The sequence below is a fragment of the Ailuropoda melanoleuca genome, chromosome 6, assembly GCF_002007445.2.
Source record: "Ailuropoda melanoleuca isolate Jingjing chromosome 6, ASM200744v2, whole genome shotgun sequence".
Lineage (NCBI taxonomy): Eukaryota > Metazoa > Chordata > Mammalia > Carnivora > Ursidae > Ailuropoda > Ailuropoda melanoleuca.
This window is the reverse complement of record NC_048223.1, coordinates 37,533,145-37,551,389: the sequence shown is the minus strand read 5'-3', so window position 1 is coordinate 37,551,389 and position 18,245 is coordinate 37,533,145. Positions and strand designations below refer to the sequence as shown.

At 46.1% G+C, this 18,245-nt stretch overlaps 1 protein-coding gene across 1 annotated transcript in view; it reads left to right on the top strand.

The window, feature by feature from the left end:
* Positions 1 to 18,245, top strand: part of ITGA9 (integrin subunit alpha 9) — a 332,075-nt gene that overhangs the window by 260,820 nt on the left and 53,010 nt on the right. The window contains exons 20-22 of the mRNA XM_034662244.1: positions 912 to 1,001; positions 3,110 to 3,218; positions 8,200 to 8,307. Coding sequence (XP_034518135.1) covers positions 912 to 1,001; positions 3,110 to 3,218; positions 8,200 to 8,307 — 307 coding nt within the window. The remainder of the gene's footprint in view (positions 1 to 911; positions 1,002 to 3,109; positions 3,219 to 8,199; positions 8,308 to 18,245) is intronic.

The following is an 18,245-nucleotide window of genomic DNA, read 5'->3' as shown; positions in this document are numbered from 1 at the left end:
CAAAGCAGCCACCCAAAAGCATCAGCTTCCTTGCACTCCCCTTTCCAGAAAGACCACAACACTCCCCATTCTTTGCTTTCTCACTCCAAAGGGGACGCCTGTCTATGGACCTACTGCAGCCAGAAGTCTATGGGGAAGCTCCCGTGGTCTTTATCATGATGGGTTTGGCCAGGGCCTCTCTCCCAGGCTTGGCTGGCTATCCATGGGGGGCGAGTGATGCCTCCAAGTGGGAAATGGTGGCTCAAGTCCAGCGAACCCCTTCCCGGCTGCAGTACCTTAACCTTGCCAGTCCATTCTTCATGGAACAAGTACTTCTAGAAGCGGCACATGCTGCCAGTGCCCAGCCATAACCATTCAGCACTCACCTTTCCCCTGCACCCACCAGACAGCTTCCAGCTCCCAGCACCTGCCACTCTGCTGAAGCTTTCTCTGGCCACAGCCCACTCACTTGGGTGCATAGTGCAGGTGCCAGGAAATTCCTGCTCCCTGCCCCCCAGCAGTCAATCTCAGGGAGTTGTGGATAAAGTCCCACCTCCCATGGGAAGACCGAGGTGTGTGCTCCTTGCTGCCTCCCAGATGTCCCCAGCGAGACCAAACCCAGTTGCCCAGAGCACTGACCTCCTAGATTACATGCCTTTTTTGCCTTCGTTCCCTTCCCTGTCTCTTCTCCACTCCCTGCTGGTGTCTCCTGGGGTCGCCTCCCCAGCACACTGCCTATACTCATATCTTTGGGAAGGATCACAACTGAGACAACACTGTGCCTCTGCACAGGGTCCAGAAACAGAACCAAGGGTACATCAGGTGCACAGCCAGCCCTTGGAGAGCGACAGACTGAGGGCTAACGCAGAACAACGAAGGCTGCTGCGGGGTAGCAAGCACTGACCAGCACTCACCCCTCTCTTTCCGCACAGTGGCAACGTGGAACGCTCCGAGTCCCTGCACGACAACACCCTCACGCTGACGGTGCCGCTGATGCACGAAGTGGACTCATCCATCACTGGGTGAGCAGCTGGTCCTGGGTTACCAAAACACAGAGGGGCCCCGGGGTAGAACGCTGTGTTTTTCTTGTATTCGTACATATAGCCAGGAGTCTGTGGCCTGCCAGTTCCCCTTTTTCCCAGCTTTGAAATGCAGGGCAAATCTTTAGCTACGGCTCATGCCCTCCTCCCGCCTTGTTTTCTCCTCTGTCCCAGCTACCCACCCACCTGCTGGGTGACACAAGAAGTTTGATGAGAAGGCTAAACCCCAGAATGTCTTTGAGCATTCTATACACCTTTATGTGCCTATATGGCCAGCAGCCACCCCTCCAGAGGGCCATGATTCCAGGGACTCAAATCTCCGCCAAATGCTGCTGGGCCAGAGGTTACAGCCAGATGTATCCCAAAGGCCCTGGTGGCCTTGCAGAAAGGCTCGCCTTTCTGATTAGCTGTACAGCCCACACTGGCTTTGCATGTTTCTGTTTTCCAGCGGGGGCTCTGCCTGATGTCGGTGGTGGGCAGGGAACAATGACGACGGGGCACGGCGTGTGCCGGGTGAAGTCCACGGCCACTCAGTGCCTGTGGCGTTAGAAGGCAGGGCTGCAGGCTGCAGGGACCCGAAGCAGCCTGGGTGGTTTTCAGCCAAAACCCAGGCCTGGAAAAATGAGAACTCAGTTCCTATTTCTGGCTTCAGAAAACAGAGCGCATACCTCTTTGATAGTGGAAAAAGGATTTGCACAATTAGTTTAGATCAAATGAGGACCCACTGAACCCCTGCCCTAAACGCAAGCTGAACTTTCTGGGGGTTCAGAGTTTCTCATTTTTCACTCTCCGAGTGCTTCTGGGTCCTGGCCTTGGCTAGAAGCAGAAACGTTAATACGTTGCAGAAGGAGCCATTCTGCAATAGCCCACACGCTGCTGGGCGCCGGGATGAGCCTCTGTGTGCTCCTGCACTCTGGGCGTTTTTCCTCATGTTCTTCAGGCAGGAGGCATCAGTGGAATATATTTGCAAAGTAGCATAGATTTGCCTCTGTTCGTGGCTCTATTTTTAACCATGCGGTTTATTTACTTGTCTCATCAGAGGCACAGTGAGAATGTGGCCTGAACCAAGCCCTTTCCTTGGGGGGAAAGAGAAAACACTTGATCCTGTTGTCAGGCCCTAGGAGGCCTCATCGTTGGGGCGTTAACAGCCCCCTGGTGAAACCATCCATTAAACACACGCATCGACCTCTGATCTTTCCAGGAACATAAAACAAGGCTGGTTTAAATGAACCAGTTCTTGCCATTTGATAACACTGGGAACTCATGATGTTTCTAAAATAATACATTCAAGTTGAAAGTAGATGAATTGCTGTCCACTCAGACTTGGTACCAAAAATCTTACATGACTGTATCTGGGCAAGTGGGCAGTTTCTGGAATCTCATCTAGTATCCGTTCTTTGGGAATTTAAGTGAGTCCGGGCTTGGTCTCATCTCGGGCTTGTTCATATGGGCAACGTTGAAAGCATCGCCACAAACTGAGCTTGAGTTCTTAATCACATCTTCGGTAGCCACCGTTTGAAATCTGAAGAAAAATGCTATTATTGAACAGACCCCAACTTTTAATACCTAATTTCTAGTGGTTTTGGTAGTCTGACAAATTTAACATTTTTTTTTATGAATTTGTCACCGAGTGGGGTTTAGGATGCTAAATATATAATTCATTTATATTTGTTTCTTAAAAACTTGCCATAATCTTCCTTGGTCCACAAAATGTCCTTCAAATGGTAAGATAGAAAAAATATAATTTTGTAATCCAATTTAAAAAAAAAAAACTGAAATCAAAGCTATCATTGTCTTCCTCCTCATTTTAGAAACGTAATCCCAGTACCTATTTGTATATGTAGCTTATTGATTTGACCTAAGATGAGAAGACATTCCTGGAAACATCTATTTAGGAAACATAGATCTGGCTGTGTCCATTTATAGGACAAAGAAGTAACAATTCCAGAAGGGAAGGGTTTGGTGAATACACTGGGGGGAGCAAGGTTCTGGATTAAATAGAGACAGATGTTTGGGTTCTCAGGACAGCCGTGACCATGGGTTGCTTGGCCGAGATTTAGGATGACGGATTAAATGCTTTCCTCTTTCAGAATCGTGTCTCCAACCTCCTTTGTGTATGGCGACTCTGTGGACGCATCCAACTTCATTCAGCTGGATGACCTGGAGTGTCACTTCCAGCCCCTCAACATCACCCTTCAGGTATCCACCCCTGGAGACGGTCTCTGTCACTGGAGGCAATGGAAGGACCCACGGGGATAGGTCTTCTACTGAAGGGCAGCTAAAGAGCCAGGCTCTTTCCGGGAGAAACTTGCCCCAGCCTGCTTGGCTGGAGTGTAGAATGTGTGTGTGTGTGTGTGTGTGTGTGTGTGTGTGTGTGTGTGTGTGTGTGTGTGTGTGTGTGTGTTTTCTGTAACCACACAAAATGAATCCCTTCCCTGTCCGGTACTCTGTTGTATAGACCCCTCTGCTTCTCAGCTCTTGGAAGGAGAACTGCATGATAAACACCTGCTTTCCCCAGGAAGCCTCTTGTCAATGTCCCATCCCAAATGGCCCCAAAGACCCCTTTCAGTTCTCCATCATTATTCCTCTTATGGGCAGGGCAGTCCCATGCACTGGCCGTGTCCTCTTCCTCCTGGGGCTCTCCGTGCTGACTCTGCCTGGAGCTCACTCCTCCTGCAGAGGGACGGCCATTCAGAAGTGCAGTCTCACAATAGCAATGCGGTGTGAGAATAGAGAGTGCGTCCGCTCGCCGTGGGAGGGAGCATGCTGCTAGTCCCCGTGTCAGATTAGCATCATTTTCGGCCGGTCTTCTCCATGTGAACCATGGACATCATGAAGAACACTCTTCCTTCGCTAGACCAGGGTGGGCAGACATTTTCTGTCAAGGGCCCGCAGGTGAGTATCTTAGGCTTGGCGGGCCATCTAGTGTCTGTAGCAACTGTTCACCTCTGCTAGTGGAGTTCCAAAGCAGCCAGAGGCAATGCATACACAAAATTGAAGTGATGGGCACTGAATTTGGGATTTTATATTAACCTCGCATGTCATGAAATGTTACCCTTTTTAAAATATTTTTCCAAGTATTTAAAAATGTAAAACCATTCTTAGCTTGCAAGCCGTGCAAAAACAGGTGGCAGGCCAGGTGTGGCCGATGGGCCATAGTTTGCTGACCCTGGCGTGAAGTATAAATTCTCAGGCCAGGACTGTTCAACATGAGCGTCTTTGCATGTTAAGCTAAAGGGACCTCAGCCTCATCCAGTCCCTTGTCTTCAGTTGACAAAAATTGGTCAGGCTCCTACTGGACAACCCTGTGTGGCCAAGCATCCTGCCAGGAGCTGTTAATGAAGTGAAGGAGATGGGCCTGGCTTACCCATGGTGCACTCTAACCTACGTGCAGCGTCTCTTCATTCCAGCTCCCAGAGCTGTCCCCAGCCTCTTCCCCATTCCTCCCCGTGGAGAAAATGGTTTCCTGGTCTGGCATCAACTGCTGTGGCCAATAATGACTATTTTCCTTCCCCATGGCCACTCCTAGGTGGACCGAGGGGATGAGACATAATCATGGGGTGTGGGTCCAGAGAACGAGGCAGCGAAACATTGTGGGCTCTCACAAACAATGGTCTCCCTCTCCCTAAAATGTTCTCCCAGGCAAGAGACCTCTGAAACCATGATGGAGAACACATGTCCCCAGCTTGGAGAGGAGGCGCCTCCTGACCAGCTAAGCCCCTACTGTCACACCCTATGCTCAGTTTCCAGGGAAAAGGGGAAGATGGGGTTAGACCTGCCTTTGAGACCTCACAGTGATCGCTGTGAGTAGGATCTCTGTGTTTCTGAACTGCTGCTCAGAAGTACTTTCTTTTTCCCCATTGCTTTGTGCAGTTGGATAGAAAACAGATAAAGACCAGATGGAGGGATTTCATTTAAATCACTTTAATTTTAATTACTTACCCACTCTTGGAGTTTTCGAAGTATCTTACAACAAAAGATTCATCCAGAAAATGATTCAGAAGGGTTCAAAGGACACACACCATGTAATGAAGAGGGTATGGGTGTTAAAGAAGAAGGCAAGAAAGAGTCGAGTTATACCAGAGATCCAAAAATGTTCTTACCGCCCTCTAGAAAGGGAGGGAGGGAGGGGAGGAAGAGCAGTGGGAGAGAGGGAAGGAAGGAGAGAAGGATGGAGAAAAGAAAGGAAGATAGAAGATCTTGAGGGCATATGGTTAAGTTGTGTTTCTCAGAGGCATCTTTACAAGGAGTTTAAAGTTTGGTATTCAGGCAAAGAGCTTTCTTCACATCTGACCTGACCTAGGATACAGGCTAGAGAATGCGGCTTGGGATGAGTCATGGGCATGCCCCTGAGATAAACCTCTTGATTATCAGTTTGCCTGAGGAAGCACACAGCATTCCGCTCAGGATTAAGAAGAGTCCGCCTGGTCCAATAGACGGATAGTGTGTGTCATTGATGGGAAGGAGAGCCTCTTGTGTCAGCAAAGCTGACAGTTCGCTGGAGAATGCTCTGATGACTCATCTCCTGATACAATTGTCATTATTATGACTGTCATGCAGGAAGGCCATGGGCCAGGTTGATGGTGATAATGACCAAGAGGTGAAGCTAGTGGGGGAGTGTGGGATCAGGAACAGAGATAGAACTTTCCTATGTGTCCTTACTCTGATAGTATCACTCCTCATGGAGCGCGCAGGACTTTCCATATATAGTGATTTTTCTGTCTTTTAAAAGCTGTTATTCAACAAGCTATGTGATGGTTTAAAGACTTCACTGCCGACGCAGATGGGAGAAAGGCAGAAATACTAGTCTTGGGCCTGGTTCCTACATTCCATCAAAGTTTTCTCAACGGAAACATGATAATGTGTTGACCATTGATAGGCTTTTTTTTTTCATCAAAAGTCCATCATTTTTCTCACCTGAAAAAGAACGGTGAAAAATAATGCAGCTGGCGCTCAAGAACATTTGCGGAGAATCAAATGTTAAGACATGTGTTAAGAATAAATGAATATGGTAACATGGGCCTCTCACCCGTCTGGCTGTAGTGAGTGAGAGCAGGCAAAGCAAATCAGCTCTCTTCTTCCCTCCCCCACCTCCTGCTTTCATTGGGATTTCCCAGACATGTCAATGGTTTTCTTTGCAATTCTGTGCTCTCGTGTTTCACTTCAAATTAGTTATTTCAGTTGTGGTTAAATATTTCTTCCTTTTCTTGTGTCTTAGGGTTGTTGTCTTTGGTGAATTTTGTTCTTTTCGAATCGAGGGTTGGCAGGGACCGCTCATCCACTCCATCATGTTTTTGTGCTTTGAAGCGGAACCCAACTATTGCAAAAAGTGAACACACACTTTTCTAGGGAAGAGCTGGCTGGAGCCTAGATCCTTATGTGCTCTGTCATGTGTGAAGACCTGGCTAGATTTCCATTCACCTCCCACATCTGCCCTGTTGACCCCAACTTCAGAGATGCCTTGAATGCCTGATTTCTCTCTCTAGCCCCCAGGCCACAGAGCAAGCAACTCCTTCGCTCTCTTGCTTCTACCCATGTGTTTTTAAACAACAACGTCTTTATTGGGACCTCATTTACCTACTTTGAAGCTCACCCATTTAAAGTGTACAGTTCAATGACTTTTAGTGTGTTTATAGAATTATGCAAGCATCACCATAATCTAATTTTAGAATATTTTCATCACCCCAAAAAAAGAACTCCATACCCCTGAGTAGTCACTCCCTACGTTAGTTTCCTCTTGCCGCTATAAGAAATTACCACAAACTCAGTGGCTGAAAACACTGGACAACCGTGTAGTTCTAGAGGTCAGAAGTCCAACATGGGTCTCACTAGGCTAAAGTCAGGGTATCAGCAGAGCTGTGTTCCTTTCTGGAGCCACTAGGGGAGAATCTCTTTTACCTTTACCAGCTTCTTCTCCAGGCTGCTGCACTCTTTGACTCGGGGTCCCCTTCATCTTCAGAGCCAACAATGGCCAGCTACATCTTTCTCACAGTCCACCTCCCTGATTCTGATGGTCTCCCTCTTCCCCATATAAGGACCCTTATGATGACGTTACACCCACCTGAATAGTCCAAGGTAATGTCTTCATTTTAAGGGCTACTGATTAGCAACCTCAGTTCCCTCTTGCTATGTAGCATATTCACAATGTCTGTGGATTTGGGGATGCGGACATCTTTGGAGACCATTCTTCTGCCGGCTATATTCCCTCTACTCCAGCCCCAGGCAAGCACCAGTCTACTCTCTGTCTCTACACATCTACCCATCTTTTTTATTCTCCTTCATATTCCATTTCTTCCTAAAGTTTCATGCTCAACCTTTGCTCCATCTCCTTTCCCTTATCTGTCTCTGTGAGGCTGCCATCTTTCCTCTCATTTCTCAAGAGATGATGGGCTGCTGGAGACAGAAAACAGGGAAGACTGTGGGGGGATGAGAAGGTAAAGTTTTCCAAGGCCAAATGTTGGGGCAGAAAAGAGGTACACAGAGGTCCTCAAACAGGATTAGCAAGGGATTAGCTGTAAGTTTCAGAGAAACCTGATCAGCTGGATGGTGTGGTAAGAACAGCCCTTTCTGTAAGTTACACCATTTAGCTTGGGGACAATCCACTTTGTCTTCTCAGTTATATGAACTGTAAAAGGCAGGGCTTGGACCAGATCAGTGCTTCTCAAAGGACAATTCCTAGGCCAGTAGCATCAGCATCTGCTGGGAACTTTTACTAGAAATGTGTATCTTTAAGTCCCCTCACCCCCCCCAACCAGATTACTTCAGAAACTCTGGGCATGACCCTCCCCACCCCAGTATATTTTTTAACAAGCCCATCTGGTTACCCTGTTGTATGCTAAAGTTTGAGAACCACTAGACCACATCATGTCTATATTCCCAGCAAATGTAATAGTCTATGAGTAATTCCCAGGTACGTAAAAAGAAATATAATTTTTAGCAGGAAGAAGGCAAGATGATGCTGAAAGGCAATAAGATAATTTGAAAGTTTGGGGGTTTTAAATACGTATTAGAAGGACTTCTGTTTCATTACAATCTGCCGTTTTTGGATATTCCAGTACCCTTGAGGTCATGACCTTCTGGATCCTAAACCCTACAGTCTCGGTGGGAGTATCTGCCGCATGCCATGAAATGAAGGTCTGTATTTGTATTAAAATGTGCCGTGTGTGTTTCACACCCACAGGTCTATAACACTGGGCCAAGCACCCTCCCTGGGTCATCTGTCAGCATCGCTTTCCCCAGTCGACTCTCACCTGGAGCTGCGGAGATGTTTCATGTCTGGGAGATGGTGGTGAGTTCTCGCTTGTCTCACTGTTGCTTTCAGACTTGAACCAACCCATTCACATTCTGTGCATACTACCCTGAGGGCCCAGAAAGTTTAACTCATTCTAACCTTTGGAAACGCACCTAGAGAAGCCAGGAGACCCTCAACACCTGAATTTCTGCTCTGAGACACTTAGGTTAATGTCATAAGAAGACCTTTCTGGGGATAGGGAAGGGTTGATTATGAACATGACTTCTGGGATAGACTTTTCTGGCTCTGGGAACTCCTGGCAGCCTTAGATGTATCTGATTGCATTTTTCTGAGGGGAAGATCCACAGTATACATGAAGATTCTCAAGGGGTCACTGAGGCCTGGAGGATGAAGGGTTAGTTCATTAGATGGAAGTTTAGATTGAAATTCAAGTTTATATCCTGAATATGGAGTTCTACTCGATCATAAGTGCACTGTAGATTTTGTCTCCGGAGAGGCTTGACTACTAGTATGTGATCATTCCTGCCCACCTCCTTGAAACATTCTCCCTGGCTTCCACATCACATTCCCTTGGTTCCTCGTCTCTCCCTGGCTTTTCCCCCCCATCTCCCCAACATCAGTAGGGCTCAGGGTCACCTTTTGTCTGCACTCAGTCTCCAAGAGCTCACCCAGACGTGTGGCTTTATATTCAGTGTGTACTGATGACGTCAGACGTTCCTCTCCAGCCCAGACCTCTTCCATGAAATCCAGACTTTAATAGTCAACTACCTTCAGGCCACCTCTACCTAGATGCCTGACAAATCTCGCTCTTATCTGAAAGAGAACTCTCAGTGGTGTGTTTCTAAACCTGCTTCTCCCACAGCCTTCCCCATCTTAACAAATGCCTACTCAGTCTTTCCAATTACTCAGATCAAAGACCTTGGATCATCCTTGATGCCTCTCTTCCCACATCTCATGCCTGATCCACCAGCAGCCCTAATGTCTCTGCCTTCACAACAAATCAGAATGTTCCCACTCTTTCCACCTCCATGGCCAGCACCCCACTCCCAGACGCCCTCACCTGCCCTCAGTTACATAGAAGCCCCTCCCCGGTGTCCCTGCTTCCATCCTGGCCCACTGCAGTCTGTTTCTGGCCCAGCAGCAGAGCGAGCCTTCCAAAATGCAAGTCAGGTCATGTTACTCCACAGTTCAGACCCCTCCAGTGGCTTACCCGCACCCCCCCAAATTCTTCCAGCACCCCATCTGGCCCCCCAGTCTGTCCCCCACATTGTCTGACCACATTTCCTCCTTCTTCCTTACTCTTTCTACCCCCGCCACACCGTCCCTCGCTGGTTCTAGAGCACAGCTTACACTCTCCCACCCCCAGAACTTGCACTTGATCTTCCCTCTACCCAGACGCCCTTCCCTCAGAGAGCCACATGACCTCCTCGCTCACCTCTTTCAGCTGCGGGCTCAAATCCCAGCTTCCCAGGGACACCCTCTCTGCCTGGCCTCGGTCCTACCACTCCTCGTGCCCCTTTCCTGCTCATAGTTCACCATCTCCTTGGTCACCGGCTGACATTCCATGTATTTTCATATTTGACCAGTCTCTCTGCCTCCTCCGGAGCCCCTGCAGTATAAGAACAGGGGCTTCTCTCTGCTCACTGCTGTATCTCCAGGCCCTAGCACTATGCTTGCCATGTACCATATGCTCGGTAAATATTCATGGGCGGAAAGAAAAAATCTACGGTATGAAACAGACTTGTTTACTCGGTCTGCGCGAATTCAGGAAAAGTTCCATACCGTTACGAAGTGCCTCAGAGTGCAACGCCTGGGTGGTTCAGTCGGGTAAGCATCTGCCTTCGGCTCAGGTCATGATCCCAGGGTCCTGGGATCGAGCCCTGCGTTGGGCTCCCTGCTCAGTGAAGAGTCTGATTCTCTCTCCACCCTTCACCCCATTTGTGCTCTCTCTTGCTCTCTCTCAAATAAATACATAAAAAAAAAAATTTTTAATATCTTTTAAAAGAAGAAGAAGTGCCTCAGAGTGCTTCACAGTCTCTAGTGGCTGGGTGTGAGGGGACCCCTCCTGCGAAGGACTGGCGCAGGAAGCTCAAGCATGTCACTACACAAACAGAGCACATGCGGTCACACTGAGAGAATCATGGAATCATTGCTCTTCACATGGGCACATGAGGGACGGCTAGCCAGACAAAGGGGCAGTCTCTCCATGGATGGCTAAAAATCGGGGCAGCAGGGCCCACGGCACGTGACACATCTGAACCTACAGGTGAAGAGGGTACTCCCCACGGGAGGCGCAGAAAGCATTATGTGACGGTGATCGGCTGTCTGACACTGCTATCCTCGTGGGTCATGTGGCCTGAAAACCTGGACCACGTGAAATGTTGCGTGTAGAGCAGGTCACCCCTCCTGAGCCGCCTGCTCCACTGTTTCCATTCCTCACGACATTCCATTCGTGCTCTGTGAAGTGCCTGTGTGTGTGAGCTTTGCTGAAACCAACGAAGAAAAGCCCCAGTGTTCCACACCAGCAGCGTACCACGGTTTGAGCTTAGCATAAGGTTACACGTGCTCTTGTCTACCCTCTTAAGCATTATTAATCATACCAGCCATTCCACCTTTGCCCCAGCATCCGGCAATGTTTTCCTCTTGAGCATGCTTTGAGAGTTGTTCACAGAAACATCGATAGTGTTGCACAGAGAATTTTTTCTTCACAGATAAAATTATTTATTGACCCAAACAAGAAATTTAAGTCACTCAGATTCTGAGGGTATCTCAGAACCAACAATACCCCCTTTTCTCTCTACTACTCATCAGACCAAGGAAAAGCCACTGGAAGGGACTTTGGAACCATGTATAAATAGCCGCTTGCTTGGGAGGCATTAGAAGTGGTTTTGCTGAAGATTTGCAGAACTGCATGACCATTAGTCTAGCTGAGTGGCCCCTCAAAAACCACCACCCGAGTGGTGTTGGCTGGCTTCATTCCATTGTTTGAGTTCTCAGAAGCAAACCCTTTGGATTATAAGACTGTATTTAGACTTTTCACAAAGTCTGTACCAGAATTCTCAAGAATGGCCAAGTCTTCAGTTGGATGCACCAACCCATAGTCAGAGGCTTACGGCATTTTCATAGCATGGAAAATCCAGCTCGCCGGCAAATCTCCTTAAGCAAGTAGTGAACACTGGATTACGATGACACTGGAAATGTAAAGCCGAAGCCTGGTGCGATGCAGTGATGAGGCAAGGGTCCCCAGGTACTTGTGTCAAGCCAGTGGGCAGCACGCCCTCTGCCCTAAAGCCCACGGGGCTGAGAGCGAGGGTGTCCTGCGGCTCCGCAAGTTCCTTCCCAGCCTGAGCCCTCCCTTCCCCAGCAGAGCCCAAGAACGCTCACTGCGGCGAGTGTGGCTCCGAAAGCTCATGGCATTCTCCACTTTGGCCTTCTGGGACTTGGGATGGAGCGGGGCTTTCCTTCAGGAGATTCAGGTGGCTTGATGCAAGTTGAATTTACTCCTTTTGGGAGAAGCCAGCCCTCGTTGCCTCTACTGTACCAGGAAATGACCCTATCGCCTGGTGGCGTTCGCTCCCCACCGTACTCTGAGCGCCAGCATTCCCCTGTCTTGGACGGGCTACTGAGCAGCCAGCCACCAGCTACCTGCTACGCCAACTGAAGCCCAGGGGCAGCTAACAGGCATTGAGAGAGGGCCTGTCATCCCTCCCCACACCCCGTGGGGCCCCTCAGATTGTTTCTCTCGCTCTCACAGTGCCCTTGGTATTTGTTTTGCCTGTGGCCATCATCCGCATAGCATGCTAACGGTGGGAATGCTGTCCCCACAGGCCCTGGGCCATCACCCCACCTACAGCCCTGAGCCTGTGGCACAGTTTTCCAACTGTTGGTTCGAATCGTTCAGACACCTCTGAGGCTGCAGCTGTGATCCCTGCACAGGGCAGACCTGCCTCTAGGTTGCACCAAACCCTCTCAAAGAGGGTTTCTTAAGGTCCAGCTGTCTGTGAGCAGAGAGTGCCTTTGCACGCATGGGGAGGTTTTTCTAGGGAGCCTAAGGAAGTGTGACCACTTCATACTTCCAGCCATGGTTCATGATCTTTCTTTATAGCAAATGTCCTAAGCCCCTCCACCCTGCTTGTGTTCTATCTAGAAACAGAGCCATAGTGTGGTCTGAGGAAAGACTGTTAATTTCCATTGCCTCCCACGCATCAGGGTTTTGTGGCGCCCTGCAGGGACACGCGGACTTCCCACTGCACAGCAAAAGTGTGGGCAAGCCCCTGTGAATACGGAAGCCAAGATGGAATAACCACGAAAGAAAGAGTGAGCTAGAGGGGAGGAACGACAGAGTTCTTTAGTCCATCTAAGATAAAATCATTGCAAATCATAAATCAACCTGGGTTTCTTCTGCAAACACCAGCAGAAAAAGCACTATTATGTGCCAGGCTCTGATAAGAGGAATAAGTCTCACAGTACTCCCAGAAAGTCAGTCTTGCAGGAGAGCGACCTAGAAAACGCCATTGCAATGCCATGGAACAGATGTAGACATGGAGGCATGCCCAGACCCAGGGATGGTACAAAGCTGCAAATCCCACCCTGGGAAGGGCGCAGGAAATGCAGACTCATTGAATCAGGGCTTGAGAGGATGGGTAGTAGTTCACCAGAGAGCATGTGAAGGGGAGAACTTCTGGACAGAGGGAAAGGTCACTAGTTGTAAGTGTTCAACGGAGGCAGGATCTGGTCCTCTATTCTCTGTGCCTAGCTCTTATACAAATAGGCAATGGTAAGCGTTCTCTACACCTTCCCCAGAGTATACTGCAGGTGGATATCTGGGCACTGTAACAGGAAGTACTACGCCACAGTCATTTCCTGTGACAGTTTTGGTGAGTTAATCATTCCTTCTGAGGTCCATCGTTTCTGTGCGCTTAAGGATCTGCTCCTTCGTTTCTCCTAACTTAGGAAGGGGGAAGGCCAAGCCCCCTGCCCCCCGAGGCTGTCTAACCACACATGGATGTGGCCAACAAATGACCCTGGGCTGCCACCGAGGCAGTGGCTTCTGTGGGCCAGACAACCCATTCGAGGCAAGACTTCGCTCCTTAGAGAAGGTTCCTGTTTCAAATGAGGATATAACCTCTCACACAGCTTGATGCGAATGGGCCAGGAAAATGTAACGGCTTCACTTTGTTGTAGTCTCTCCACACGGACAAGCCTTTTAGCGAAGCCCCTGGGCCTGGGCTTCAGAGAAGCCAACTTAGTGCTTATGTCACAAGCTTTACGGCTTGTGGAGGGGACGCCATTGGAACTCAGGTGGTCATCCCACCACAAAGTTATGTCTCACTCACAATGTATGAAGTTCAAGGGCAAGGATGGGAGGTTTGTCTCAGGACTCAAGCTTTACTTGTTAACCTTGAAAACATGTCTGTGAACAGCTTTCTGATGCTGGAAGAGGAGGCTTTGGAGTTTGGCTCTTGTAAATATGCAAGAAGGAAGAAAGTCCTAAATGACAGCTTACAGAGAATAAAGGGCTGGAACTATATTCTAGGTGAAAGTTGGATCTTTCTAAGAACTCTACTATTAATCTAGAAGAGACATTAAATAAATGCCATTCCATTCTTTGTTCCTCCTACAAAACCATCTGAAAAAGTTTACCTCTCTGGACAGCTCTGTCCTTGCTTTTGGGCAGCAGTTCTGAAGAACTGACCTGATTTCCAGGAGGTAAATGAGTTTGGGAATGAGGGATGATTTTCCAAGGAGACACATCAATAACTTTGCCATAGGGCACCATTTAGGGTATTGATATCAATATGATATTAATACCAGTGTCCATTTGACTATATCTCTGTAAATTATAAACCCCCCCTCCCACCCCATCCATGCAGGCATACCAGACAGGACTGCCCATGATCTCATTTCTGCCAGAATGAGTCCATTGATAGGGGAACCTCACTTAATTTGTGGTGAGTCTATATCCCTGTAAAGGAAAGATGTACCTAATATATCAATAACCACACAAAAGCTTAAACTTAGAAATGGAGGGCTGAATTGCTTTCCCCTGGGATGATTTGGGGAAGTTTCTTAATGAAAGTGGTATTGGGACCATTAAATTGATCACATTTAATCAAAGACTTAAGAATGAAGAAATTTCTCCTAAATAACTGACAAAAAAACAAATACCATTTACTGCTGTCCTGAGGCTTTAATGGCCTATATTCGTGTGCTGTCAGTTTAATCCACACAGCCTCTTCAAGGGGAGGTCATTATCCCAGGTTGAGGAACCAGGTCTCAAAGACTTGCCCAGCATCACACAGCCTGTAAGCAGTATAGCTGGGTGTGTAACCAGGCCTGCCTGGCTCCAAGCTCATGTGTTCCATGCTGTATTCTACTTCACACCCCTCCTCAGAGTGCTGCCCACTCCCCAGTCCCCAGAGGCAGACACAGTCAATAGAACAGACAGATGATGAGCAGACCACCAAGAATCACTCACTAAGTGAGGAGCACCAACCCCGGGACAGAGAGGCTGTCATAAGAATAGCCAGGGGCACCTGAGTGGCTCAGCCAGTTAAGTGTCTGCCTTCAGATCAGGTCATGATCCCAGGGTCCTGGGATCGAGCCCTGTATCAGGCTCCCTGCTCAGTGGGGAGTCTGCTTCTCCCTCTGCCTCCTCCCCCTGGCTTGTGCTCTTCTCTCGTTCTCACTTACTCTCTTTCACTTACTCTCTTTCTCTCAAATAAATAAATAAAATCTAAAAAGAAAAGAAAAGAAAAAAGAAAAACTAATACTAGAGGGTGTAATACTGAACCAAACAAGATTTTAGAATGAGCAAGATTGGTGTCTTCAGAGAAATGCAAAAACGGTTTCCATGAAATAGAGTAAGCTAGCATATTATGAATTTAAAATTTGGATCACTCAAACAAAAACCTGAGTGTATAAGCTGTGTAGTAGAATGGATAAAAAAAGAACAAAGCAGTGGGTTGGAAACTTGAGGGGTTTCCCATAACTTAGCACAAAAGGACCCCCAAAAAGAGTCATTTAAACTTATTATTCCATTATTTTTATAACAATTTGGGATGGAGATCCAAATAATCACAATATAAGAATTAGAAGGCAGGAAAAATGGAAGTGAAAGCAAGTCAAGATTCTTGTCTCATTTGCGGAAGAGTTTCTCTGCCAATTAGCTAAAGACTTTGATAAAATAAAATGTTTAATACATAAAAATTTTAATGTCTCCTTAGAAGAATAAAATAATGTAGGACATCCAAACCACTAAAGAAGAATTTTAAAGGAACTCATGAAGAAAAAATACATACACATTTATATATAATAAGATGGCAAGAATAAATCCAAACAAAATAACTGTGAATGAAATAAATGCCCTAGTAAATGACAGACTGTCAAATTGGATTTTTTAAAAATCCAAACATAAGTTATTGGTAAGACATAGACCTTTAAAAATGACCCTTAAGGTATCAAAAAAAAAAAGGGGGGGGGCAAATGCTAACAAAAAGAAAGCAAGTAAACAATGTTGATGGCAAACAAAATAGAATTGAAACAAAAACATCATTAAACAGGGCAAAAAAATGTATTTCAAAATGACTAAAGACACAGTCTGCTGATAATTTGTAATATAAACAAACTTTTATGTAACCAACCACAGAGATATAAAACATATAAAGCAGTACCTGATAGAAATACAAGGAGCAATTGACAGTCACAGTCATTGTAGGAAAATTTATACACTTTCTTCAAATATTATCAGACAAGTAGGCATAAAATAGTATTTAAATAATGGAATTAGCAATTGAGATCTCTTAGAGAGACAGACAGACACCAAGACAGGCTGAGTCAGCATGTCTGGATTTCAGTAGTGGTCCCTTGCCTACCAGCTTTTGGTAACCTTGAAGAAATTACCTAAACTCTCCAAGCTTATTTTCCTCATCTGTAAAATGGGCTAATAACTACCTCACATTGTGAGGATTGAAGAAGCTAATGTATATGGAGCAATTTGTAGAGTTTTTAGTATGTAAATAGGGAATGCACATTCTTTTTAAACATAGGCAAACATTCAGAAATTACCCACTATCACGTCACAAAAGCAAACCTCAATAGAATTTTTAAAGTCAAAGCACCACAGGCCACCCTCTGAGACCACAGTGCATAAACTTGGAAGCTAACAACAAAAGTTAGACAAACAGCCAACCAAAAACATAACCACCTGGGAATTTTTGAACACCGTTTGAATTAATCTTTTAGATAAAGAAGAATTCAAAGAGAAAAGGATGAACAAATTACAAATGAAGGACAGGGAAATTTGTTCACACCAAAACCAATGGGATCCAGACAAAACCACACAGAGGAAAATATCACTATATATACATAGGAAACAAGAAAGACTGAAAAAAAAAAAGTGAACTAAATTGACAACTTTTAGAAAAGGGACAATTAAATAAATTGGACTCTAAGAAAGTAAAGTGAAGATATTGTTAAAGTGGAAGTCATGATATAGGAAAATAAAAAGAACAATAACAAAAGTTCAGTGTCAAAACCAAAAACTGGGGGGTTTTGTCCAACACAACAGACAAACCTATAGCAAACTTGATCAAGAAATAAAAAAGAGGGATGATGCCAAAAACACTAGAAATGATAAAAGAACTACAGTCATTTTTAACTTCTATTATTTTTCACAATTTTATCCCCATAAAAAAACCTCAAAGAAATGCATGAAACGAAAAATCCAACTAGACCAATTACCTTAGAAAAAAAATGTATAATTAGCCAAAGACCTACACCTTTAGAAAGCACCAAGCCCAGGTAGCTATACAGGCAAGTTCTACTGAGTGGTCAAGGAACGGATAATTTCTGTGTTATGTAAGCTCTTCCAGAGAGTAGAAAAAGATGAAAAACGCATCCTAGGAGACTAACATACTCTGGGTCGTTAACCAGAAATGAAGAGTGGGCACTTACAGAGTAGGAAGCTGCAGGCCAAACTCACTTTGAAAACAGGTAACAAAAGTTCTAAATAAATGTTTGCAAAGCAATTCCTGTTAGAAGTATATATTCTTTTTTTTAATTAATAATATTTTTTATTATGTTAGTCACCATACAGTAAGTACAGCCCTAGTTTTTGATGTAAAGTTCCATGATTCATTACTTGCGTATAACACCCAGTGCACCATGCAATACGTGCCCTCCTTACTACCCATCACTGGTCTATCCCATTCCCCCACCCCCCTCCCCTCTGAGGCCCTCAGTTTGTTTCCCAGAGTCCATATGGTTCATTCCCCTTCTGTTTACCTGCCCCCCTTTCTTCTTCCCTTTCTTCTCCTACTGATCTGCCTACTTCTTATGTTCCACAAATGAGTGAAACCATATGATAATTGTCTTTCTCTGCTTGACTTATTTCGCTTAGCATTGTCTCCTCCAGTGCCGTCCATGTTGCAGCAAATGTTGAGAAATCGTTCTTTTTGATGGCTGAGTAATATTCCATTGTATATATGGACCACATCTTCTTTATCCATTCGTCTGTTGAAGGGCATCTCGGCTCCTTCCATGATTTAGCTATTGTGGACAATGCTGCTATGAACATTGGGGTGCATATGGCCCTTCTCTTCACTACGTCTGTATCTTTGGGGTAAATACCCAGTAGTGCAATGGCTGGATCATAGGGTAGCTCAATTTTTAACTTTTTAAGGGACCTCCACACTGTTTTCCACAGTGGCTGTACCAACTTGCGTTCCCACCAACAGTGTAAGAGGGATCCCCTTTCCCCACATCCTCTCCAACATTTGTTGTTTCCTGCCTTGTCAATTTTTGCCATTCTAACTATTCTGAGTACAGTACAATGTCATCCAGGAATGCTACATTGATTCTTGATGAAGACATTAACATTGTTCACTGTTAATATTAAAAGAATTAAGAGTGAAATAACCAGATGATTATCAGGATGAGGACTTCCAAAAAGACAAAGTTAAATTTAACATACA